The sequence below is a fragment of the Schistocerca serialis genome, chromosome 1, assembly GCF_023864345.2.
Source record: "Schistocerca serialis cubense isolate TAMUIC-IGC-003099 chromosome 1, iqSchSeri2.2, whole genome shotgun sequence".
Taxonomy (NCBI): domain Eukaryota; kingdom Metazoa; phylum Arthropoda; class Insecta; order Orthoptera; family Acrididae; genus Schistocerca; species Schistocerca serialis.
In genome coordinates, this window is record NC_064638.1 from 1,179,310,422 (window position 1) to 1,179,338,179 (window position 27,758).

The window sequence follows — 27,758 nt, forward strand, 5'->3', positions numbered from 1 at the left end:
TCTCTGCGATTCGCGTCCAAAGAAGGGATGGCTGGGATCAGCGTCCTGTTTCTTCTTCTCCACTTGTGAAGATACTTTTTTTGCGAATATCTGGTGATGCGTTACCTATAATTGGTACAATTACATGTCAGGAATTGGTCGTAGACAATGTGTCCAGTCTCCTGTTCGGCATGTAAAGTATGTTGCCAGACTGGTGCAGAATGTTCCGCTGCGAAGATACATAGTGTCAGGGCAGATGTTCGAAGCACTTTTGGTTGAGCGCCCCTTGTGGTTCCTGTAGGTTTGCTTCAAGATGGTTCAAATGGCTCTGAGCACTATGGGACTTAACATCTGAGGTCATCAGTCCCCCTAGAACTGAGAATTACTTAAACCTAACTAACCTAAGGACATCACACACATCCATGCCCGAGGTAGGATTCGAACCTGCGACCGCAGCAGTCGCACGGTTACGGACTGAAGCACCTAGAGCCGCTCGGCCACAGCAGCCGGCTCCTGTAGGTTTATGGATGGCGTTGTTCAATGCACTTTTACGGATGGTGTGGTTCCATGCGACCCACAAGTTTTACTTCTTAGTGGGGGGCTTTAAACGGAAGGGAGCGGTCCGTCTTTACTTCAAGATATTTGGGAACGTCGCAGTGGAGTAGTTAGTTGTTCTATTATCCAACCGATATTCAGTTCTGTTTTAACTTCCCTATTTCGTAGAAGGAATGCATAAACTCTCTTCTGTCCAGATTTTAGCCTCAGATGGCTAGCATCTCATAAACCTGGCCAGCCCTTCGAGAGCTCTTGTGTTCGACAGGTAGAACGCTTACATCAGACCGCGAAGTTGGACGGTAGTGTTTTACTGAACGAGATGGACTTGACGAGGTTGTGTAGAATTGGTTTTGGCGCAAATCTGAGTGTGATATGTTTAATGTGACTCTTTTCCTTGTTAATTTTGAACTATGTTCCTGTTCTTTTATGGTGGTTGTTGTCAGTGGGAAATGCTAGGAGACGGTTGGAGTTGGTGTTTGAGCTGTTAGCACCGAACATATTGTAGTGCAGTGGTCGCATTTTGGATCTTTCGTGACAGTATGTAGACACCTGCAGGGCCTCTAATTACTGCCACTGGAGTAGTGAGGTATTTATCCCTGTGTCCCTGCTGGCTCAGTGGTTATCACACCTGCCTAGCAAGAAGGAGATCCCGGCTTCGAATCCCGGTCCGGTACACATTTTCACTCGTCGCCGCTGTTTACGCATAATGTCGTGATGCAGCTGACATCAGTAATTCCCTTCCATTTCTTTCTCCTCCCTCCACCTTCAATTTACTTATAAGTAAGGGCTTGTTAGTTGTGTATAGCCCGTTGTGTATGGCCTGTGAGTCAGTGGAGTTACTTGCTGAAGTGCGGCATGCATCGTGTGTGTTGTGAGGACAGCTCCATAGCAACCAGCGAATTTCAGCGATTGCATCGGCACGAAAGCACACGCATTGCACACAACGGCGTTATTTAATCAAATGTGGCGGACGTGGCGAACATGCAGCTGAGTGCCAACACAGATACGTGCTGGGGCTTTCCGGGATTTATTCGTTCCACGCATCGCACGTATTTTTGTCGAAATTACACCTAAAAAGATCTGGCAGAACTTTCGAGCGATTCGTGAAAACCTATTGATTAAGGCGTCGATGTGTGCAGAAACGTTCTTAGAACGTGTTGAAGGACATAAAAATTTTTCCGTTTTGTTTTCTCGAGAATTTTGAAAGGGACTGGGGCAGGAATGCCAAACAATGTTTTCGTGGTGATATTATCTGTAGCCTACGTAACCACGTACTTTGCCATTTCAGGGAGTGCTTGTTATTAATGATTGCGGCCACATTTGGCTCTCTTCAGACTGAATTTGGCGAACATGACTTGGGAGACTCTTATTTATAGTATGTGACGCTGTTGCCGGCCGCTGTGGCCGAGCGGTTCTAGGCACTTTAGTCCGGAACCGCGCTGCTGCTACGATCGCAGGTTCGAATCCTGCCTCGGGCATGGATGTGTGTGATGTCCTTAGGCTATTTAGGTTTAAGTAGTTCTAAGTCTAGGGGACTCACGACCTAAGATGTTAAGCCCCATAATGCTCGGAGCCATTTGAACCTTGTGGCGCTGCTTACCAAACTCGAACACGATTCTGCGACATGCCGGAATGAATAGATTCTCTACTTCACATATTAATTTTCATTTACGAATAACATAAATATTTGGCTAAAATGGTGATTAATTTCTTTACCTCCACATCAAACAGTAACAGTACCACGAAACACCCTACTTGCCGTTATTTTCTGTTTCCTCAGCGGTGTTTACTTTCACACAAATTTTTTGTGTGAAAAACTGCGTATTGTTCGTCCCAACCAGACTTCTGGAATGTGTCGCAGATTTGCTATAGCGACACAGTCTACCAAAGAGAGCGATGTAGGTGGAAAGGACATTGTAGTCTGCTTGGTATCAGTCAATGTTTGTTAACAGAATTAGTTGCACCAATGATGGGATTGGGCCATCGTTTTTAGAGTGTTATGAAAGAAGAGGCAGATGATATTCCACACTGGTGGTTTGGGCGAGTGAAGATATTCTGTCGTGGCGCGAAGCTAAACGAAGATACGTTTCATTGGATCAAAGTCAGTTAGCATACCCCGAAAACTGCTATTGCGATATGGATTGGAATCAACAAAATGTCAAAAAGATTTTAACACAGTCGTATTGTAGCGCACAGCGATCGCTTATGTACGATGCTTTTGTTATTCTTCTTGATCGTACAATTATGAACAAAATTACTCATTTCGGCAAAAAAAGGTCATGATTACTATCATTTCTTGTTACAGCAGCAAGACGGTTCACTCCAAAACAATTTTTTAGGCTTGTGTTTCAAATGCCACAACACGAAATGAATTCCGGAAAGTGTCGAACTTTTTTATGGATTCCAGTCAACGGTTAGTTTAGCCGTAAGGGTATTAAACACAGATCTAAATGGTAGTGACATGCCCGGTTTTATGTAGAGAATAAACCAGAAAACAACTGGGAAACACATTTTCATCGGAGTTTAAAAGAAACCAAGATCGGCATAATCTCAAAGGAATTCCAAGAGAGAGGGGAAAAAAATAGACGATTCGTAACGATTACGTGCATATACGATTAATTAATGATCAGTTTGCAAATCACCTATTCCGATCAAGGTTGTGGGACTTTCGCTACTTTAAATGGACTTATGGGCTTCACAAAGTAAATTACAAGGGGACTGCAAAAAAATAATTTTCATCGAATTTTCTCATTTTGAGAGTACTGAAGGTGCGATCTGTTTTACTTGCTAAGAAACATTCAACAGCGTATATCGCATAAAATATTTATTTACTTAAGACAGCCGGTTTCGACAGAGTTTGTCGTCATCTTCAGGTCTTAATGATTTTTGAGACCTGAATATGACAGCAAAGTCTGTCTAAACTGGTTGTCTTAAGTAAATAAATATTTTATGCCTTCTAGGCTGCTGAATATTTTTAGCAAATAAGTTTCAGTTGTGCCACGTTAAGACCATTGCGCATCAATAGTGCCACATTATCAGAAGAGACGACATTTTCTGGGTTTCCTGCAGACACAGTTGTACTGCGGTACAACTGGACCACAGAGTGAGACAGAAAGGATGTTTATTTATTTATTTACACGTCAAGTTCCGTAGGACCAAATTGAGGAGCAAATCTCCAAGGTCATGGAACGTGTCAGTACATGAGCGTACAACATAAAAGTAATAACAGATAAAAATAAATGTTCATGAACCTGAAAAAAAGTCAGACCATAAGTTTAAGAAAACGCTATCAGTAATACAATAAGAATCAGCTTAATTTTTCAAGGAATTGGCAACTGGAAACATACTCCAAAGTTTAAGTACGCAGGACAGTAAGGCTTTTGTGGGCAAAACGTTGAAATTGCACACAGGTTCACCGTAAAATTCTGGCGGCATAGGAACCAAATCTAATTCGGGTCCAGCCAGCCCTCGTGAAATGGTGTCAAACAGTTCAGCCAAGGCCGCACAGACGCGGGTGATGCTAATAGGGAAGGAAAGCCATCAAAGTCGACCACATATGACAACGTCCTCTTAGCCGAGGAACTGATTCGTAGCAATCGCAAGGGGTTCTCGAAGCGTTCCGTGACCGAGGAGCGGATTTCTATCTTCGAGGAATCGAAAGACTGGTATAATGTTTTGACCGTTGTTTGCGAAGACTTGATGACTGAGTTGAAAGATAGTGTCATGTATCTGTGTCACTTTTAAGTGCAATGCAGCATACAGTAAAACTTACTTGCCCTACCACAACAATGACTAATGCGGCGGCCCGTGTTCACCTTCGACTCCATTCGCTTCCTACGGCAACTACTCCAGTTTCGACCTATCACTGTAAGTTTCTCGACCTTCGCTTGGAACTTGGCGATAGTGCCTTTATGTACACTGATGGCTCACTGGCTGACCATGGTGTCGGGTGTGCCTCCGTCACGGGTACCGACGATTTGCAGTATCGACTTCTAGTGTTTACAGCAGAGCTCTTTGCGCTGTATCAGACCACGCAGTACATCAGGCGACACAGACTTTTTAATTGTGTCATCTGCTCCGAAAGTCTCAGTGGCCTTCAGAGCTTCTGTGTGCTGTACACAGTCTGGGTCCAAGAATGTTTCCACTTGCTCATTGTTGAGGAAGCCATTGTGATGTTTATGAGTCCCTGGTCACGTCGGTCTGACAGGAAACGATGCTGCTGACACTGCTGCAGTCCTTCTGGCTCGGGCCGCTAGTTCTTCCATTCCTTCCGATGATTTCCGTGTTGCCGTCTGTCAGCCGGCTTGGCCGACCTCCTCTCGGCCCTCTCACCGCGAGGAGAGCATTTTAGCCAGGTTGCGTATCGGGCACTGTCGTTTTAGCCATCGCCATTTTTTGTTAAGTGGTAATCCCCCACCAATTTGTGCTCGTTGTCATCACCCTTTGACAGGTCAGCATTTCCTGACCGAATGCCCTTTTTTTAACCACTTACGTTCTAATGCTTTCTCCCGCCGGAGGTTCGAGGCCTCCCTCGGGCATGGGTGTGTAGCCGGCCGTTGTGGCCGAGCAGTTCTAGGCGCTTCAGTCTGGAACCGCGCTGCTGCAACGGTCGCAGCTTCGAATCCTGCCTCGGGCATGGATGTGTGCGCTGTCCTTAGGTTAGTTAGGTTTAAGTCGTTCTAAGTCTAGGGGACTGATGACCTCAGATGTTAAGTCTCATAGTGCTCAGAACCGTATGAACCATGTATCATGGGTGTGTGTGTTGTTCAAAGTTAGGTTAAGGAGTGTGTAAGTCTAGGGACCAATGGCTTCAACAGTTTGGTCCCTTAGGAAACCACAAGCATTTGAACATTTTTTTCTAATGCTTGTATACCGTTTGAGTAATCGGGCCTTTTTAGCAAACGACGCTCGAGGTGTCGACCGCTTTTTACTTTTTCTCGTCGTAGCAATACGGTGAAGGATATTTAATCTTTAATTCGGAACCCTCGTTGTCTCTACGGCGTATTTTGTGGATCCTTATCCAAGACAAAATCCTTGATCTTAGCTCTCTTTCATTCCGCCGATCGGGCTTTATGCATAGTCGTTTTTAACTCGTTTTTCGTATTAGTGTTGTAAGGTTCTGACACTGGGGCGTATGACTTTAGTTGTTTTTGCGCCCTAAAACAAAACAAAAGAAAAAATAAACAATAACTGCTAAATCACTTTCTGAAGCCACCTCTTAAATAGGTGACTGAATACCACCTCTTAAAGTGAAGGTGACTGAGAAAAGTAATCTTTTTCTCCATGTGGTACAACACTCAACAAAAATTCTGATGTCAGATTGGTTAATGCATGAGTTTTTCTCCCAACATAGTTTGCAGTCATCCCTCGAGTCTGTACGCTAATCGATTGTAATCATCACCATGTAAATTGTGTCATATCACTATTTGCAGTCACTACATTCACGATGTAACAGTATTTTATGTTACAAGTATGAGTTTTTACAGATATCTTTCATTTGTTTCTATTTGTCTCTTATTTAAGCAACAATTAAATTCGTTGAAATTTTGCACAGTTACCTGAAATTCTACGTGTATTAAGTTATAATCCAGGAACTTGTAGAACACTTTCACTAGTTGTGTTACTGTGGTGTCACCGCCAGACACCACACTTGCTGGGTGGTAGCCTTTAAATCGGCCGTGGTCCGTTAATATACGTCGGACCCGCGTGTCGCCACTATCAGTGATTGCAGACCGAACGCCGCCACGCGGCAGTTCTAGTCTAGAGCGACTCCCTAGCACTCGCCCCAGTTGTACAGCCGACTTTGCTAGCGATGGTTCACTGCCTACATACGCTCTCATTTGCAGAGACGATAGTTTAGCATAGCCTTCAGCTACGTCATTTGCTACGACCTAGCAAGGCGCCATATTCAGTAATTAGAATGAATTCTGAACAGATAATATTGTGAATCATGTACCGTGAAGAGCGACGTTCATCATAAATGGATTAAAGTTAAGTATCAACTAGCTACGTCCGCTTTCTGAATTCTAATTGCTTGTCATGGTTCAAATGGCTCTGAGCACTATGGGACTCAACTGCTGAGGTCATCAGTCCCCTAGAACGTAGAACTAGTTAAACCTAACTAACCTAAGGACATCACAAACATCCATGCCCGAGGCAGGATTCGAACCTGCGACCGTAGCGGTCTTGCGGTTCCAGACTGCAGCGCCTTTAACCGCACGGCCACTTCGGCCGGCTTGCTTGTCATGTTCCAGACCTCACGTCAGTATTGTGCTTCCCTCCTCACGCCAGCCTGCGTAAGCTAAACGCGTGCATTTCGGCCTCCAATAGTAACACGGTGTTGGCTCTTCAACCAACACAACAGTTACTTTGCACGCATAGGTCGAGACGAATGTTCCCGCACGGCCCTGAAGAAGGTCAAAAGTTCAGGCAATAGGCAAGCAATTGCTGTCAGCTGCTTGCGGCATCGTCAAGTTTGTGACTTCGCTCGTTGACACTGGCATGTTTCCTTTTCGCCGCGCCCTTCGAATCCTTCGCTAGGAAACAAAGGCCTCTTCGTCTGGCCACGTGTTACGCAAGTCACACGGCGGCTGTTAACTGTCAGAGGAAGCACTTTTGTTCCCTTTGCAAACGTCACGCGAGAGGGAAAATGCTGCCTGTTCGTTCAGCCACACACTCCCAGCTGGCAGTCGAAAGTGAGCGGTACCGTTTTTGTGGTCTGCTAGGTGGACTACCGAACGGCGCTGTGATTACCTGTCCGGAGACAAGTGTTTCGCGTTCCCGTTACAACTCCTGCTTCATTCGCTGTTTTACAGGTCTCACTTTCGCTCTCTCTCTCTCTCTCTCTCTCTCTCTCTCTCTCTGTGTGTGTGTGTGTGAGTGTGTGTGTGTGTGTGTGTGTGTGTGTGTGTGTGTGTGTGTCTTTATCTATCTACAGGGTGTTACAAAAAGGTACGGCCAAACTTTCAGGAAACATTCCTCACACACAAATAAAGAAAAAATGTTATGTGGACATGTGTCCGGAAACGCTTAATTTCCATGTTAGAGCTCATTTTAGTTTCGTCAGTATGTACTGTACTTCCTCTATTCACCGCCAGTTGGCCCAATTGAAGGAAGGTAATGTTGACTTCGGTGCTTGTGTTGACATGCGACTCATTGCTCTACAGTACTAGCATCAAGCACATCAGTACGTAGCATCAACAGGTTAATGTTCATCACGAACGTGGTTTTGCAGTCAGTGCCATGTTTACAAATGCAGAGTTGGCAGATGCCCATTTGATGTATGGATTAGCACGGGGCAATAGCCGTGGCGCGGTACGTTTGTATCGAGACAGATTTCCAGAACGAAGATGTCCCGACAGGAAGACGTTCGAAGCAATTGATCGGCGTCTTAGGGAGCACGGAACATTTCAGCCTATGACTCGCGACTGGGGAAGACCTAGAACGACGAGGACACCTGCAACGGACGAGGCAATTCTTCGTGCAGTTGACGATAACCCTAATGTCAGCGTCAGAAATGGCTCTGAGCACTATGCGACTTAACTTCTGAGGTCATCAGTCGCCTAGAACTTAGACCTAATTAAACCTAACTAACCTAAGGACATTACACACATCCATGTCGGAGGCAGGATTCGAACCTGCGACCGTAGCGGTCACGCGGTTCCAGACTGAAGCGCCTTGAACCGCACGGCCACACCGGCCGGCTGTCAGCGTCAGAGAAGTTGCTGCTGTACAAGGTAACGTTGACCACGTCACTGTATGGAGAGTGCTACGGGAGAACCAGTTGTTTCCGTACCATGTACAGCGTGTGCAGGCACTATCAGCAGCTGATTGGCCTCCACGGGTACACTTGTGCGAATGGTTCATCCAACAATGTGTCAATCCTCATTTCAGTGCAAATCTTCTCCTTACGGATGAGGCTTCATTCCAACGTGATCAAATTGTAAATTTTCACAATCAACATGTGTGGGCTGACGAGAATCCGCACGCAATTGTGCAGCCACGTCATCAACACAGATTTTCTGTGAACGTTTGGGCAGGCATTGTTGGTGATGTCTTGATTGGGCCCCATGTTCTTCCACCTACGCTCAATGGAGCACGTTATCATGATTTCATACGGGATACTCTACCTGTGCTGCTAGAACATGTGCCTTTACAAGTACGACACATCATGTGGTTCATGGACGATGGAGCTCCTGCACATTTCAGTCGAAGTGTCCGTACGCTTCTCAACAACAGATTCGGTGGCCGGTGGATTGTAGAGGCGGACCAATTCCGTGGCCTCCACGCTCTCCTGACCTCAACCCTCTTGACTTTCATTTATGGGGGCATTTGAAAGCTCTTGTCAACGCAACCCCGGTACCAAATGTAGAGACTCTTCGTGCTCGTATTGTGGGCGGCTGTGATACAATACGCCATTCTCCAGGGCTGCATCAGCGCATCAGGGATTCCATGCGACGGAGGGTGGATGCATGTATCCTCGCTAACGGAAGACATTTTGAACATTTCCTGTAACAAAGTGTTTGAAGTCACGCTGGTATGTTCTGTTGCTGTGTGTTTCCATTCCATGATTAATGTGATTTGAAGAGAAGTAATAAAATGAGCTCTAACATGGAAAGTAAGCGTTTCCGGACACATGTCCACATAACATATTTTCTTTCTTTGTGTGTGAGGAATGTTTCCTGAAAGTTTGCCCGTACCTTTTTGTAACACCCTGTACACATCTATCTCTCTCACCCCATCCCGCCCCTCGCCCTCTTTTTTCCGAGAGCTGCGACACAGAAACGAGATGCGTACGCTCGTTCTTTGACGTCACACTAAGAAAGCGGTATATAAAAATGATGTCAGCATTATTAGTCTCCGAAAATACGGTCGACTCTCTATAATTCGTAGCCCAAAGGACCTCGGAAAAAGTTCGTACAATTGAGAGTTCGATCTAACCAAAATTTGACTGACTGAAATGGAATGAGGAAAAAGGAGAAACAAGTATGTTGTACAAACAAAAAGTTAACAGTAATGTTGTCTCAATGAAATTTGTATGTCTTTACAAAGGGGAGCGGAACTAGGACTCAGATTTATTTTCGTACTGACTAACTACGTTCACTTAACAGTTCGTGTAAGGACCACGAAGATAAGAAACGAGAAATTAGGGCTCATATGGAGGCATATATACAGTCGTTTTTCCGTCGCTCTGCTGGCGTGGGGAACAGAAAAAGAAATGAGTAGTTGTGGTACAGGGTGCCCACCACCACACACCGTATGGTGGCTTTCGGAATATGCAGATAGGTGTAGATTATTGGAAGAGGTTCTTTCGCCCAACGGATGGGTATGTTCTTTGAGCATGACTTGGCCTCCCACATTTTTAGTAGTCAGGTGACAAATGGTTCAAATGGCTCTGAGCACTATGGGACTTAACATCTGAGATCATCAGTCCCCTACGACTTAGAACTACTTAAACCTAACTAACCTAAGGACATCACACACATCCATGCCCTAGGCAGGATTCGAACCTGCGACCGTACCGGTCGCGCGGTTCCAGACCGAAGCGCCTAGAACAGCTCGGCCACATCGGCCGGCAGTCAGGTGACACATCATCTAAATGGAACGATGGCCGGAAGTGGATCGGCGGAAGTGATAGCATTCCTTGGCGACCGAGGTCCCCGGACCTTATCCCCTTCAGATTTTTGCTTGCGGAGCGGTTGAAACGCGATGTCCACAAGGAGAAAGTAAAAGCAAGAGGCGAATTTAACATTCGGATTATGGCTAGCGCTGCCCTCATGAATGAGAGCCAAGACGACCTTAAAAGGGCTACACACGGTGTTGTCAAGATAACTGGAAAGTGAATTGAAGTCGCAGGCATAAAATAGGAAAATCAGATTTGAAGTTGAAGGTTTGCTTCTGCTTAAGGCCTATACTGACGCCCCAGTCACTTCGTCCACAGCGCGAACTCTCTTTTCTTCTATGCTGTCTTCTATTTTTCCCGTTCTTCTACATCTTCTCCCCATGTTGTCTTTTACTTTCTTCTCTCATGTTGTTCGTCTATCTCTTATTTCTCATGCGTAGATAGCGTAATATTTCATTCTTAAAATAGGTTTGTTTTTATTACTTCTGATTCTTTGGTGCTGTTTCTTTCTATTTCTTTTCTTATGTCTATTATTCGCGTTAATATTATCGATTTCTTTCCCCAGAAATACAGGAATATGTGTATCATTAACCTGGTCCCGGCGGAAGTTCGAGTCCTCCCTCGGGCATGGGTGTGTGTGTGTGTGTTTGTCCTTAGGATAATTTAGGTTAAGTAGTGTGTAAGCTTAGGGACTGATGACCTTAGCAGTTAACTCCCATAAGACTTCACACACATTTGAACGTTTTTTATTTTTTCATTAACCTGTTCTTATCCATTCGGTAGTCGTGTCCAAAGCAGATTATCCTTGGCTTTGCCATTACTTTCGATATTTTCTCTGTATTTTCGTAGATCATCTCGATACTCGTATTCCAGCCATCCATAGTTTTTGTTTTCTAATAATCCATGTTTCAAGTACCTCTGTTCTGTCCAGCCTATCGTTCATCGTTAAGCATTCACATGTTTGTAAAAATTCTAGTCTTAGTACCGTGGTACAGTGTTTTTGCAGGTTTATTTTTCTAGACATACATTTCATGTTGTAGATACTTTTTGCCTATGCTCTTTCCATTTTATTAACTCTTACCTCTGTTGCAAAATTTTCTAGTCCGTTCTGCTGTGTTATCTATTTTAACAATTTAAACGAAAGATACATACTAAAATGACTAAACTTAACTCCGCTATCAGGCCCTAAAGATAACACAATGTCGACCGGCATCCCTGTCATCCTATGCCATCATGCGGATGCGATATTAAGTGGCAAGGGGTCAGCAAACCGCTCTCCCGTTCGTTGACGACTTAAAGGCCTTGGAGTCGCTACTTCTCATTCAAGCAGCTCTTTGGTGGGCGCCGTGAGGCTGAGCGCACCCTTTCCCTATCTTCCTGCCAAGCATAAATCCCTGGCAGGACAAATAATTGAACGCGGGTCTTTCACATGAGAGGGTTGGGTTGGGTTGTTTGTGGGAAAAGACCAAACTACGAGGTCATCGGTCACGTCGGATCAGGGAAGGACGGGGAAGGACGTCGGCCGTGCCCTTTCAGAGGAACCATCCCGGCATTTGCCTGGAGTGATTTAGGGAAATCACGGAAAACCTAAATTAGGATGGCCGGACGCGGGATTGAAGCGTCGTCCTCCCGGATGCGAGTCCAGTGTGCTAACCACTGCCCCACCTCGCTCGGTTTCACATGAGTCAGACGTGTTGACCACTCGGATATAGCGGCGGAAAACAAATTTCAGATAAAACACAACAAAAACTCAATTTCATTTTGCAGAAAAATCAACACTTCTGCTATCTATCAATGTTGTCCAGCGTGTTTGGTCCATCGGATTTTCTGCTGTGACGAAAGCCGAAAATACATCATCACCTACTTCTTTTCTGAGGCTGTACGTGGAGAACGTATTTCGCACGTTTGGAGCCACAGATGGAATCGGCTCTGCTTATTCTTTTTGTTCTGCTTTATAGTCGTCTTCGATTTTGCTACCCAGAACGGCCTAAATCCCAACGTCATTCAGGGCACCTCAGAATTCCACATGGTCAATATAGTGTACAAGTTCATCAAATGACGCATTTTCTCCAAAAGCAGGAAGAAGGCCTAGCACTTGAGTTTCTGTGAAGTCATTTTTAGAACTGATTTACACTGCCTAGAAAAAATGCACCGTAAAACATGGTCCGACGTCAGTGTAGCTTTGTACAAGTAAACGCCTTTAAATTTCAAGTAAGCTTTGTTTCAGGAAGTTCCTTTATACTTTTTTGTATCCGTAGGGCTAGTCGAATGTACTTTTCAGTGGTAGAAACGAAAGATGCCGTATTTAGATTTTTCGAGCCAGGGTCCGATATGTGTCACATTGATCCGATACTCACACAATATAAAACGTGATGTACATAAGTTCATGTTAAACCTGTCAGTACAGCTACAACATGTGGTTATGTGAATGCGATCTGTGTATTGTTTTACATCTACATAGCAATGTACGTATGCAGACAGTGTTATTCTCTTTCCAGTTGGTATATTTCAATTTCAGGTGCTTGGTAGTAACGCGGAGTCGAAATTACTAATCACTCCAGGTAAATAAAGACATTAATACACAGTCTACAACAGACCGTGTTTTCGTTTGTAACATGTTTAGAAGCTTGAGCCCACACACAAACAAAATTTCATCATTGTTGTTGCCTTAAAATCAGCAGAAGCCCCTAGAAAAAACAGGTGACCTACTTGTTATGCTACAAAAGCTACTGTTTTTGCAACGTACTAGGACGTGGCAGTGTTAACGAATACTGTTGCTGCCTTAAGAAATGGCTCAAATGGCTCTGAGCACTATGGGACTTAACTTCTGAGGTCATGAGTCCCCTAGAACTTAGAAATACCAAAACTAGACATGATAGTCTTAATGGGAATTCTGCGATCGTTCATTAAATAAAATATGGCGTTTCAGTCATCGATCGCTATTCTTTATTTTCAATTACCGGTTCCTTATGACAGCGAACAGATTTTTCTGTACGGACAAGTTACTCTGTAACTGCAATATATGATCTGAAGATGGGCAGCTAGCCCGGAACCGGTAATTAAAAATAAAGAATAGCGATCGAAGACTGAAACGCCATATTTTATTTAACTTAGAAATACTTAGACCTAACTAACCTAAGGACATCACACACATCCATGCCCGAGGCAGGATTCGAACCTGCGACCGTAGCGGTCGCGCGGTTCCAGACTATAGCGCCTAGAACCGCTCGGCCACTCCGGCCGGCGCTGCGTTAAGAGATCGACCATCTGTACCTGCACAATAAAAATCGGGTTTGTCTAATGCTGCTACCAGTCATTAAACAAGCATAAATTCACGGTATGCGAATATTATGTTTCATATCTCACCGCATGTTGCGAACTTCCGCATTTTTATGGACATTTGAATGTGAGCCTAAAACTCGAAAGATGTATCACGGTAAAGAAAATGTGATAAAATACAAGTAACATGGATTCATTTAATGACAACACGGGTGAAAGTCATACAACACATTATACATAAGATACTACTGGAGGGATGTGACCTACAATATATCATAATGATCAAAGTAATGCACAAACTACGAATACATGTTTGAAAAGTTTGATGAATCAATTAATTTACCCCTTCAAATCCTTCATCCATCCCAAACACACAATTTTACACTTAAAACTTCAGTTCTGGACAAAACGCGTCTGTTAACTACACTCAAGAACTTTTCTCCGCCAGGTGGCTCGATCGGCGCTGCTAAGAGAACCAGTCTTTCTCCGCAGCGTTGGCACTACTGCAGCCCACTGGCCAGGTGCTCGTAGGGCAGTCTTGGCGTAAACTTCAAAGTGTGTGGTGCGAGTGGTGCGCGCGTCTGCTGGCGGGAACAAATGAAACGGCAAAATGGACGAACCTTAAGTTTATTGCAATTACTTAATATTCTATAAAATTCAAGCGGGAATGAAGATCAAACGAGGCAGAACGTCACAGAAGAATAACCATGCCGTTTATTCAGCGCGTTGTCGAGCCGATTTACCTGAGCCGGCAGATTTCGCACGAGGAAGAAATCGCGCCGGTGGTCACGGAACATGAACTGGAAGCAGTGACGAATAATACGCTCAGCAATGCGTTGCGACAGTTGGCTTCGCTAGTTGTTATAGCAAACGACATATTCGATGACCTCGCTAAACAGCTTCAAGATGTTTCCGAAAGGGCGACCAAACTACGGACAAGAACTGACCTCGTCGAGGAGAAGGTGTCGGCGTTCGATCCCAAAACTGTCACAGTCCGTGAGTACAATTGGAATCACATGTAGCGAGGGTACTTTCATTATAAGAAAGCTTTCATGGCATGTGAAAAGTTCCTGCGATGCCGAAGTGTTACGTACGTAAAATTGCGCGCGAATCTGTGTGGTACGTGAACTAAATACAATGCTTGTGGAGATATTATAAATAGTTTTTATTTTTTGTAACCTCACTATAAATTCCTTGTAAAGACACCTCTTTTATTTTTCTTTCGAAGAAGCTGCAGAAAAACACTGTTCTTATAAAGAAATGTGTATTAAGAAAGATTAAATTTATTTTTACGTATCCAAAAAAGTAATTTTAATAATGCGAATGATACTTTTCGAAGTTCAAAATTTGGAACTAAATCATGTGCTTTATAATGCTGAACATACTGTTTATAAAATTCGATATTTTTAACGAATTTGTTTTCATTGTGAAGAATATCGAAGAGCTGTTTTAATCAGGTGAATAATTAAAAATTGTGAATAGAGTAGTAGCTGTATTCCGATGATTGCAGAAACTGAAATAAAATAAAAACTTTATCATACGTATGTATTACTTAAAAAAGCTGTAGTGGATAAAATAAGTTTTTACAAAACGAACAGTACAACTTTAAATCAGGACCTATGACCAGTTGAATTATGTTGTATCTGACACTAGAAATTGATAGAGGTATATGAGGCAGAATAATTTTAAAAATCACAGTGAAGATAACACATAAACTGCCGAAATATATGTGCAAATAAAAGTCATATATTGAATAAGGCGGAGATTTTCTCCAATTTCTTTTTACAAGCACTGAAATTAAGAAGAGCTACAATATGAACATGATGATAGTAATTAAAGGAGAAATAGTCGACAAAGTGGTCCTCTCTCCGTACTTACTTATTTGTATGAAGTGCAATACAATCAAAAGCGAGATCAGTGGTATTGTATTCGATTTACTCGTGATATAATAGTCCTAGCAATTTCTGAAAAGGACATGTACTACGCCGGTATTTTATAAATATTATCTGATGTCTTGGACAACTACAAACTGAAAATAAACACGAACAAGACTAAAATAACGATGACAAATAAATCGAACACACAGAGGACATCAAACATTACGGTAAAAAATATTGTAATAGTATATTATTGTCAGCAAATGAATTTTGCTGTCAGATAACAACAGAAGTATAATGATTAGTTAAAGAAAAGCGCAATGATACAACAAGCCTTCATAAATTAGAAGAAAATCTGCGTGCAGCTATTAAACTGTGGCTTCTAGTTTCCATACTTCTCGAATGCCTTTTTAAGCTAGTGCCTCACACCTTTTAAGCGTTTGCTGACATTGAAAAACTCGCCACGAATGGCTAATTGGCGAATAGACTTATTATCTTTCGCGACCATGTCAGTCTGACCCAGTTATATGTGACTTTTAACATAACGGTGAATTTGAGAACTAACAGCGCCTACAAAAGCATGTAGACATTTTCGGGATACTTTTACTGGCACACGTAGTAAGACGAAATTAAGCAAGGTGCAATAAGAACTCCAGATGTAAAGTCGACTGCCTTGAGAGCGAGAGGGAAGGTGACGTCACAGTGATTACCAGCCGTCTCGGCGGCAGACAGCCTGTGTGGGTGGTGATGCGTAGGATTTTGGTGACTAGTTTTCAGACTGAGGCACTTAGTGACTTATCCTGGACTATCAGCCGATAGTCTCTCTCTCTCTCTCTCTCTCTCTCTCTCTCTCTCTCTCTCTCTTGGCTGTCTCATGTTATCATTTTCATCCCAACTGACTCATCTACAAACAATTCCCTTGTAAGGGATATTATTCGTACGTTTTTCACTGCTTGAAAGTGAAAGCAGAGATTGGTGTATGGTAATTTCCGACACCTACTCGCAACCACACAAGGGTCTACCAAGGACATCTTTCGTTAAATCGGGCGGAGTGGCGCTGTTGAAGCACAGAGACGTGTTACCTTGACTCAAATCTTCAAGTGGACACGTTAGGACAGCAGCTATCCGCCTGCGTACTTTGTCCATTCGCATGCTTAGCTTAGTGAGACGAGACTCAGATGTACGGACCATGTGGTCAGTTTACCGAAGTTTGTCTTGTATTATTGGCTCTTCATTGCTGGTAAGATTTGATTTTTATGGTCACTCATGTTACAGTGCCGGTCTTCCCATTTTTTAATGTAGTCTTCTCACACAGCGTCGACGATTTGTCTCCAAGTAGATTACATGCCTGCTACAGGGGCACAGGGCACGTGAAGAATGTTAGGTGGCTCCGGATAGACTGAACAGCCTTTGTGTTAATGAAATATAATTTGTGTAAAGCTGTTGTTCATTGTCAGAAGCTAGTGCACGTGACTCATAAACAACAAATTAAAACTACCATTTCACTGTCCTTATATTGCGATCAAGCCAGACTTACAGTGAACTATTACGGATCGCGTGATTCCTCAACTGCTTGTACGAGGTCTTAACGAAAAAGAGTACGTTGCTTACCAAGAAGTGATTCTGATATGGCGCTTCGGACTTTCTCAGCGAATTTGTTGAGTGTACAGCTTTAGGAAATGCCTCCGGATAACGTTGTGTAAATTCACAATCTTGGACATGTCTCACAGCAACTGTGAGTACCTTAAATTGATAAGATAAACAACCAACCAGTTGCCAGAAGTTTAGTTGTTTAAACTTGACGTAGGTTCCTATACCACTATGAGTATCTTCTTCAGAAGTGTATACCCCTTACACTGATTACCTTTAAACATGTTATGTCAATAACGAGCAAAACAACTCAAGTTTCATGATAAACTAAATTAAAATGTCCATGGAAATGGTAAAAGTGAGAGAGGTATTGTCGTTCAACAGAGGAAAACATCGAACTGAACAACAACCATACCTATCTGACTTTGACTGTTCAATGGACATTTTAATTGTAGTTACTGTTTGTTACTTGAGCTTGTCAGCTCGGGATTCTTCTAACATGATTCAATGTAACTAATGTAACAAGACGTACTTCTGATGAAAATATTCATAGTAGTATTGAAACCTCCGTAAAGATTAAGCAAGTCATGGTTTGTTTTTTATTTTATCAGTTGTGTAAATTTCACAGTTTTCTCTCTGGGAAATAACTCGACATCGTTGGGCACTACTGGCAACTAGCCAGTTGCCGCAGTGGAATTTGCACGTTATGCAGCGACGGACTCGAGAACCGTGTATTCAAAACATTATCTTGTATGTCTGAGCTGTGATGCCTCAAAGGTTGAGAGCGAAGGGGAAGATGTAGTATACAATAACTCGAGTAAAACATTCCATGTGACATGTCAAATTTTTGTTACTGAAATATAAGTGGTTTTTGTGGTGTAGCAGGCGGGCCACTAGACTTCGGCTTTAGAGGTTCTGGGTTCAGTCCTAGAGAGGGGTGGGGATTTTTCCTCGTTCCACTCTCTCCAGTACCGCCGCAGGTCCAGTCAGCCTGCTATGAAATAAGTTGCAAGGATCTTTACCGCAGCCGGTTCGATGGGCGTACTGCCCTCCTCCTTTATAGCGCCGCGACGACGAAATGCTGTATTCTACCTAGTCCGAATACAGACTTTACTTTTTCTTTACTGAGATGCAACTGGATACGGTGGTAAGCTCCTATTTCGAGTATTGGTACTCCAGTTATCATGGGTGTATTTATCGATCGTCATTTTTTTAAGTTCAAGTTGCAAAGCTGTGCTTGAGTTCACATAAGCAAATTTTTCAGCAGTAATTGTGATTTGTTACGCAATTCTGATGTATCGTTTGAGCATGCTATATGAATTCACAGCTGTATTTGTGCACAGCATTTCTAACGGTGATGATACTGCTGCTTATAGAGGACACTAGAGGCGATTTCCTAACCACAGAGCACCAGATTCAAGTGTGTTGTGTTTCCATTACCCTGTGAGAGACTGACGCTGTGCTGAGCAATCATGCCTTATCTCAACGTGCAGATGAAGAATGTGGATGAAACAGAAGCTGCCCTCCTCCTTTATAGCGCCGCGACGACGAAATGCTGTATTCTACCTAGTCCGAATACAGACTTTACTTTTTCTTTACTGAGATGCAACTGGATACGGTGGTAAGCTCCTATTTCGAGTATTGGTACTCCAGTTATCATGGGTGTATTTATCGATCGTCATTTTTTTAAGTTCAAGTTGCAAAGCTGTGCTTGAGTTCACATAAGCAAATTTTTCAGCAGTAATTGTGATTTGTTACGCAATTCTGATGTATCGTTTGAGCATGCTATATGAATTCACAGCTGTATTTGTGCACAGCATTTCTAACGGTGATGATACTGCTGCTTATAGAGGACACTAGAGGCGATTTCCTAACCACAGAGCACCAGATTCAAGTGTGTTGTGTTTCCATTACCCTGTGAGAGACTGACGCTGTGCTGAGCAATCATGCCTTATCTCAACGTGCAGATGAAGAATGTGGATGAAACAGAAGCTGCCCTCCTCCTTTATAGCGCCGCGACGACGAAATGCTGTATTCTACCTAGTCCGAATACAGACTTTACTTTTTCTTTACTGAGATGCAACTGGATACGGTGGTAAGCTCCTATTTCGAGTATTGGTACTCCAGTTATCATGGGTGTATTTATCGATCGTCATTTTTTTAAGTTCAAGTTGCAAAGCTGTGCTTGAGTTCACATAAGCAAATTTTTCAGCAGTAATTGTGATTTGTTACGCAATTCTGATGTATCGTTTGAGCATGCTATATGAATTCACAGCTGTATTTGTGCACAGCATTTCTAACGGTGATGATACTGCTGCTTATAGAGGACACTAGAGGCGATTTCCTAACCACAGAGCACCAGATTCAAGTGTGTTGTGTTTCCATTACCCTGTGAGAGACTGACGCTGTGCTGAGCAATCATGCCTTATCTCAACGTGCAGATGAAGAATGTGGATGAAACAGAAGATATTAGTCAGTAATCCTTCAACAAGCACACTCAAAACCCATGAATAATTTTTACTGACGATATCAGTAAAACTCGTAACTCACTTCGATGGTCCAACGGAAACCCATATGCCCTGTGGAGACATTTTCAAGAAGGCTTTTCTGTAAATGTGTGGCGTTTGGTATGACAGTCAATCAGTTAATTGGGCCTGTTGTGGTGAATGTCAGCAAGCACGCCGGTTATCAAACAGTTCAACAGCAGCAGTAGCAGGTCGGCTGCCAATAACACTTGGCCGCAATGAAGTGTATCAAGCATCAAATGATTTGTTGAATTAACTACGTAACTTCATAAGATGATAATAAAAGTTTATTAAAAAAGAAAAAAAAATTCTCACTTTCGTGAAAACTTGCAAGCTTCCAAAATTTCTAGTTGGTGTGACGATTGGCACCTGGTCGTTAATGTAAAAATGTAGAAAAATGTAAGTTAATGCGGCTGAGTAGGAAAACAAACACACAGTACTCGAATACTGCATTAGTAGTGTCCTGCTTGACACAGTCACGTCGTTGAAATAACTGGGCGTAACGTTGCGAAGCGATATAAAATGGGACGAGCGTGTTAGTACTCTGTTAGGCAAGGCAAAAAGTCCATTTCGGTTTATTGGAAAAATTTTAGGAAAGAGTGGTTCACTTGTGCAGGAGACCGCATGTAGGTGCGACCTATTTTTGAGTACTGTTCGATTTTTATCGGCAGGACACTTGGAAAATGTAATAGATCTACTAAGGAGACTGCCTACAATACGCTTGTCCGTCCTCTTTTAGAATACTGCTGCGCGTTGTGGTATCCTTACCAGATAGGACTGACGGAGTTCATCGAAAAAGTTCAAAGAAGGGCAGCACTTTTGTATTATCGCGAAATATGGGAGAGAGTGTCGCAGAAATTATACAGGATTTGGACTGGACATCATTAAAAGAAAGGCGATTTTCGTTGCGGCGGAATCTTCTCACGAAATTCCAATCACCAAATTTCTCCTCCGAATGCGAAAATATTTTGTTGACACCGACCTACATAGGGAGGAACGATCACCAAGATAAAATAAGGGAAATCAGAGGTCGTACGGAAAGATATAGGTGTTCATTCTTTCCGCGCGCTATGCGAGATTGGAATAATAGAGAATTGTGAAGGTGGCTCGATGAAGCCTCTGCCAGGTACTTAAATGTGATTTGCAAAGTATACATGTAGATGTAGATCGGCACCAGGTCGGATTGAAAGAAGACATCGAAGCAGTTCAGAGGTGAGCTGCTAGATTTGTTACCGGTAGGTTCGATCAGCAAGCAAGTGTTTCGGATATACTTCGGGAGCTCAACTGGGAATTTGTGGAGAGAAGACGACATTCATTTCGAGGAACACTACTGAGAAAGTTTATAGAACCGGTATTTGAAGTTGACAGCAGAACTGTCCTATTGCCGCCAACATATCATACGTGTAAGGACCACGAAGATAAGAGACGAGAAATTAGGTCTCATACGGAGGCATATAGACAGTCGTTTTCCCGTCGCTCTGCTGGCGAGAGGAACAGAAAAGGAAATGACAAGTTGTGATACCCTCCAGCACACACCATACGATTGCTTTCGGAGTATGCAGATAGATGTAGATTCCAGAATGAGATTTTCACTCTGCAGCGGAGTATGCGCTGATATGAAACTTGCTGACAGATTAATACTGTGTGCTGGACCGAGACTCAAACTCGGAAAGCTTCTGTAAACCTTGGAAGGTAGGAGACGAGGTACTGGCGGAAGTAAAATTATGAGGAGGGGTCGTGGGTAGCTCAGTTGGTATAGCACTTGCCCGCGAAAGGCAAAGGTCCCAGGTTCGAGTCTCGGTCTGGCACACAGTTTTAATCTGCCAGGAAGTTTGAGATGTAGATTATTGGAAGAGGTTCTATCGGCTAACGGATGGGTATGTTCTTTCAGCATGATGGGGCCTCCCACGTTTTTAGTAGTCAGGTGACACATCATCTAAATGAAACGATGGCCAGACGTGGATCGGCCGAAGTGATAACATTCTTTGGCGACCAAGGTCCCCGAACCTTATCCTCTTCAGATTTTTGGTTACAGAGCGGTTGAAACGCGTAGTCTACAAAGAAAAGGTAACGCAAGAGGTGAAGTGATCATTCGCATTATGGCTAGTGCTGCCCTGATGAATGAGAGCCAAGACGACCTTAAAAGAGCTACACTCGGTGTTGTCAAGAGATAACTGGAAAGTGGATTGAAGTCGCAGGCGGAAAATAGGAAAATCGGGTTTGAAGCTGAAGGTTTGCCTCTGCTTGAGACTTGTACTGACGCCCCAGTCACCTCGTCCACAGTGCGAACCCTTAAAAACTGTTTCCGCGAACGAATCGTGTCCTCTAGGAATGGCGGAATCCCGCGTCCTCGATTTTCCATGCAAATAAGGGAAACGTGAGTGGTTGAAGCCGCTTGAGCGGCCGCGCCGCGTTTCGCCGCTCCTCGAGGCAAAAAGGGCAGGACGCCAGGGAGGCAGCCGTGCATCGCCGGAACGTCCGTCCTTGGACGCGGTGCGGTGGGAGACGGCCCGGCAGCCGCGCCGTGGCTAATCTGCCGGATTACCGCGGGGAGCGCGGCCCGCGTGACGGAATGTGGCCTGCAGCGGGGGCGGGGGCGGTCGCGCCGCGGTGGACACTGCCGGCGCCGACCCGGCGCCTTGCGTGCCTCGCGCGTGTGTGCGTACACGCACTGCGCAGGCCAGGCTGCGTGCCGCGGTCGGGTGGCCCTCGCCTCGGACCTGGCCGTGCGGCGAGCCGGGCGGCGCTCTGCGTATGCAATATGTGGAGACAGGAGAATTTCACGTAAACGGTAAACCTAAATGGATTGTCATTGAAGACTTCATTCCAAAAAACAGCGAGAATAGTCTTCCTCTCTATACATATACTCAAGCGCCAAAGAAACTTGTATCGGCATGCGTATTCAAATACAGAGACGGGGAAACAGGCAGAATACGGCGCTGCGGTCGGCAACGCCTATATAAGGCAAAAAGTGTCTGGCGCAGTTGTTTGATCAGTTACTGCCGCTACAATGGAAGGTTATCAAGATTTGAGTTTGAACGTGGTGTTACAGTCAACAAGTGTCTGGTTGTTGATCGGTTACTGCTGCTACAATGGCAGGTTATAAAGACTTAAGTGTGTCTGAAAATGGTTCAAATGGCTCTGAGCACTATGGGACTCAACTGCTGTGGTCATAAGTCCCCTAGAACTTAGAACTACTTAAACCTAACTAACCTAAGAACATCACACACATCCATGCCCGAGGCAGGATTCGAACCTGCGACCGTAGCGGTCGTGCGGTTCCAGATTGTGGCGCCTTTAACCGCTCGGCCACTCCGGCCGGCTTAAGTGAGTCTGAACGTCGTGTTATAATCGGCGCACGAGCGATGGGGCACAGCATGTCCGAGGTAAAGCGATGAAGTGGGGATTTTCCCGTGCGAGCATTTCACGAGAGAACCGTGAATATCAGGAATACGGTAAGACATCAAATCTCCGACGTCGCCGCGGCCGGAAGAAGATCCTGCGAGAACGGGACCAACGGCGATTGAGGAGAATCGTTCAACGTGACAGAAGTGCATCCCTTCCGCAAATTGCTGCAGATGTCAATGCTGGGCCGTCAGCAAGTGTCAGCGTGCGAACAATTCACCTAAACATAATCGATATAGGCTTTCGGAGCCGAAGGATCACTCCTGTACCTTTCATGACTGCACTACACAAAGCTTTACGCCTCGCTTGGGCCCATCAGCACCGACATTGGGCTGCTGATGGCTGGAAACATATTACTTGATCAGACGAGTCTCGTTTGAAATTGTATTGAGCGGATGGACGTGTACGGGTATGGAGACAACCTCACGAATCCATGGAACCTGCATTTCAACAGAAGACTGTTCACTGGTGGAGGCTCTGTAATGGTGTGGAGCGTGTGCAGTTGGAGTGATGCGGGACTCCTGATACGTCTACATACGACTCTGATAGGTGACACGTACGTAACCATCCTGTCTGATCAGCTGCATCTATTCATGTCCATTGTGCATTCCGACGGACTTAAGCAATTCCAGTAGGACAGTGCGACACCCCCTAGATCCAGACTTGCTACAGAGTGGCTCCAGGAACACTCTTCTCAGTTTAAACGCTTCCGCTGGCCACCGAACTCCCTAAACATGAACATTATATATCTGGGATGTCTTGCAACGTGCTGTTCAGAAGAGACCTTCGCCCCCTCGTACCCTTAAGGATTTAGCGACAGCCCTGCAGGATTAATGGTGTCAATTCCCTCCTTCCCTCCAGCACAACTTCAGACATTAGTCGTGTCCATGCAAGGCCGTGTTGCGGCAATTCTGCGTGCTCGCGGGGGCCCTACATGGTATTAGGCAGGTGTACCGGTTTCTTTGCCTCTTCTGTGTAAAAGACAGTGTCCTGACTGACTGAGTCATCGCCCACCCCAAACAGCTATGGACACAAGCTTGAAATTTTAGTAGGCGTGGATCTTATCTGTAGGCATCGTTTAAGAAGGGATTTTTCTAAATTCCAGCCCTAAGGGGGTGAAATAGGAGACGAAGGTTTTTTTTTAGTATCACGCTATTAAGGCAATTTTGGAGCTAGATCTACGAAAACTGGTATTTGGTTCCTCTGTCAGAAAAAAATAAACACGTTTTCAGCATTTTTTTGGAAATTGAACCACTAAGGGGGTACAATAGCGAGTGAAATGTTTTTGAAAGCCAGTAATTACTAAATAACTACTAAAGGAGTTTTACGACTACATCTATTACAATTGACATTTGACTTCTCGGTTAGAAATTAAAAAAAAAAAAAAACTTTGTGTTTCAGTGTTTCTGAAAATTTCATCCCTAAGGAAGCGCAATAGGGAATGAACTTTTTAAGAAAATATTTCATTAATTTTAAAGCTTATTTTATGAAAATTGGCATTTCACCTCTCAGTTAGGTGTGAAGAAATATTTGTTAGGGGATGAAACTTGCTATGGAAATATCTCCACTAGAACGCAAAAGGCATGATTAACAAAAATTTTGGACTCCAGCTACCAGAAACGCTTTTTGGTCAGAAGTACATTGGGAAAAGACCATGTTTGTATTGTCTTAACTAGCGCGAAAAGCTTAGAAGGTGTTGCAATTTGTGACCAACACAAAAATTCGATTAAATAAAAACCAAATCATAAAAAGAAATCTCTGCTGGCCATACAGTCTACGCGAGCGAAGCAGTGCGCGCTAAGCTAGTATTGAATAAATAATCAGACATTACGCCAGTCTGGCGGTTTCCAGAAAATATTGCGAAATTTGATTTTTTCCACATTTGCTTTTTTTTTTCCTCATCATCAGAATATCCAGTTTAAGTTCAGTCGTCCTTTCCTATTCCCATTTCAAGTGGGATGCAGCTGAGCTGTCCATCTCTTCATATTTTGCTTTTAACACCCAGTTCGTTCCTTATTTCACTATTTTTTATCCAATATTAGGAGTCTCATCTCTGCTGTCTCAATCCTCTTCCTTTGACTGGCGGTTGGAGTTCACGTCTCTGACCCATATAGTAGAACTGGGACTGCCATCACGTGATAAAATTTTAGTACTGTCTCTTTTCTAACTTTTTTGAAGAGAGGCGATTTACAGTAGCTACGAACTGCTGGCACATGGGATGACTGTATTCTCTGTGTTCATCAATAATTTGGCAGTCTGGAAAAATACTGTCTTAACAATATCTACCCATACGAAGCCCATTCTGTTCTTCGGTAAGAAACGTTTCCGACAGTATCTTTAATCTATTTGGAGACAAGATATATGAAAATCTAATAACAGAGTTCATGAGACTAATACCTCGATAATTGTCACATTTTCTGCGGTCCCCTTTTTTTAAAATAATAAGATATCAACGACTGCTAGCTCTATTCCCAAAAAGTATTTATAAAATTCTGTGGTTTTATGAGTAATGATTCCGAAGCATATTTAAATAATTCCACATTGACATCCTCTTCCCCTGACGATTTTTTGTTTTTAGATGTTTTTAACATAACCTTTAGTTCTTCCATTGATATGAGGTCAATATTGATCGTCACTAAATGCAGGTCGTAATATTTGTACAGTTATTTAACGTTGAAACTGAATCTGGAGTTCTTCTCAACGCTGAGGTACGCATGTAACCTTAAAATGACCATTTATTTCCCGCGTAGAGCACTACATATACATTCATACTCTACAAACCACTCTGAAGTCCATAGCGGAGGGTACGTTCCATTGTACCAGTTATTAGAGTTTCTTCCAATTCCATTCAAGTATCGAGCGCGGGTTGTTGTTGTTGTTGTGGTCTTCAGTCCTGAGACTGGTTTGATGCAGCTCTCCATGCTACTCTATCCTGTGCAAGCTTCTTCATCTCCCAGTACCTGCTGCAACCTACATCCTTCTGAATCTGCTAAGTGTATTCATCTCTTGGTCTCCCTCTACGATTTTTACCCTCCACGCTGCCCTCCAATACTAAATTTGTGATCCCTTGATGCCTCAGAACATGTCCTACCAACTGATCCCTCCTTCTAGTCAAGTTGTGCCACAAACTCCTCTTCTCCCCAATCCTATTCAATACTTCCTCATTAGTTATGTGATCTACCCACCTTATCTTCAGCATTCTTCTGTAGCACCACATTTCGAAAGCTTCTATTCTCTTCTTGTTCAAACTATTTATCGTCCATGTTTCACTTCCATACATGGCTACACTCCACACACATACTTTCAGAAATGACTTCCTGACACTTAAATCTATACTCGATGTTAACAAATTTCTCTTCTTCAGAAACGCTTTCCTTGCCATTGCCAGTCTACATTTTATATCCTCTCTACTTCGACAATCATCAGTTACTTTGCTACTTTACTACTTTAAGTGTCTCATTTCCTAATCTAATTCCCTCAGCATCTCGTGACTTAATTCGACTACATTCCATTATCCTTGTTTTGCTTTTGTTGATGTTCATCTTATATCGTCCTTTCAAGACACTATCCATTCCGTTCAACTACTCTTCCAAGTCCTTTGCTGTCTCTGACAGAATTACGATGTCATCGGCGAACGTCAAAGTTTTTATTTCTTCTCCATGGATTTTAATACCTACTCCGAATTTTTCTTTTGTTTCCTTCACTGCTTGCTCAATATACAGATTGAATAGCATCGGGGAGAGGCTACAACCCTGTCTCACTCCCTTCCCAACCACTGCTTCCCTTTCATGCCCCTCGACTCTTATAACTGCCATCTGGTTTCTGTACAAATTGTAAATAGCCTTTCTCCGGGAAGAATGATTATTTGAACATCGCTCTCCGTGCTGTAATTACTGTAATCTTGTCAACACGATCCCTGACTTAGCGATACGTTGGGGGATTTAGTATATTCCTAGAGTCTTCATATAAAACCGTTTCATGAAACTTGATCAGTAGACTTTCTCGGAATAGTTTACGTCTATCTTCAAGAGTCTTCCAGTTCAGTTCCTTCAGTATCTGTGACGCTTTCCCACGAGTCAAACCTGTGACCGTTTGTGCTGACCTTCTTTGTCTCAAACAAACCTGTGGCCATTCGACCAGTCGTTCTCTCTATACACCCTGTTAGTCGTATTTGGTACGTATCACACACACTTGAGCAATATTCTAGAATGGGTCGCACGAGTGATTTCTAATCAATCTCCTTTGTAGATTGATTGAACTTCCCTGTATTCTACCAATAAACCGATGTCTACCACCTCCTTTATGCACGACTGAGCCTATGCGATCATTCCATTTCTTATTCCTACAAAATGTTATACGCACGTATTTGTAAGAGTTAGCCGATTGCACGTGTGCCCCATGGATGTTATAGGACACTACGTTTTCTCGTTCTGTGAAGGGAACAGTTATAAATTTCTGAACAATTAAGCAAGCTGCCAATCTTTACGCCACTTTGATATCTTATCTAGATCTGACTGAATAAATATTTAGCTTCTTTCAAACACTACTTCATTATACTTCACTGCATCATCTGCAAGAAGCCTGAGGTTACTATTAACATTCTCCGCAAGATCATTAATATACGACGTGAACAGCAAGTATCTCTACACACTTCCCCGGGGCACGCCCGAAGTTATTTGTGACTATGACTGTCCATCCAAGATAACATGCTGCGTCCTCCCTACCAAAAAGTCCTTAATCCAGGCACAAATTTGACTTGATAAGCCATATGACCGTAATTTTGACAATAAGCATAGCTGTGGTACTGAGTTAAATGTTTTTCGTAAATCAAGAAATATTGCATCTCCCTGATTGCTTTGATCCAAAGCTTTCAGTATGTCACTTGATAAAAGTGTGTGTTGGGTTTCAGATAATCGACGTTTTCGC

General features: G+C 43.4%; 2 protein-coding genes across 2 annotated transcripts in view; one reads left to right on the top strand and one right to left on the bottom strand.

Moving 5' to 3' along the window:
• Positions 1–13,814, bottom strand: part of LOC126418719 (transcription initiation factor TFIID subunit 13) — a 405,496-nt gene extending 391,682 nt beyond the window's left edge. The window contains exon 1 of the mRNA XM_050085644.1: positions 13,779–13,814. Within this exon, the coding sequence (XP_049941601.1) occupies positions 13,779–13,799 (21 nt within the window). The 5' untranslated portion in view covers positions 13,800–13,814. The remainder of the gene's footprint in view (positions 1–13,778) is intronic.
• A 145-nt stretch (positions 13,815–13,959) lies between these two features.
• The window catches only part of LOC126456470 (serine-rich adhesin for platelets), a 480,534-nt gene continuing 466,735 nt past the window's right edge, over positions 13,960–27,758 (top strand). The window contains exon 1 of the mRNA XM_050092224.1: positions 13,960–14,431. Within this exon, the coding sequence (XP_049948181.1) occupies positions 14,143–14,431 (289 nt within the window). The 5' untranslated portion in view covers positions 13,960–14,142. The remainder of the gene's footprint in view (positions 14,432–27,758) is intronic.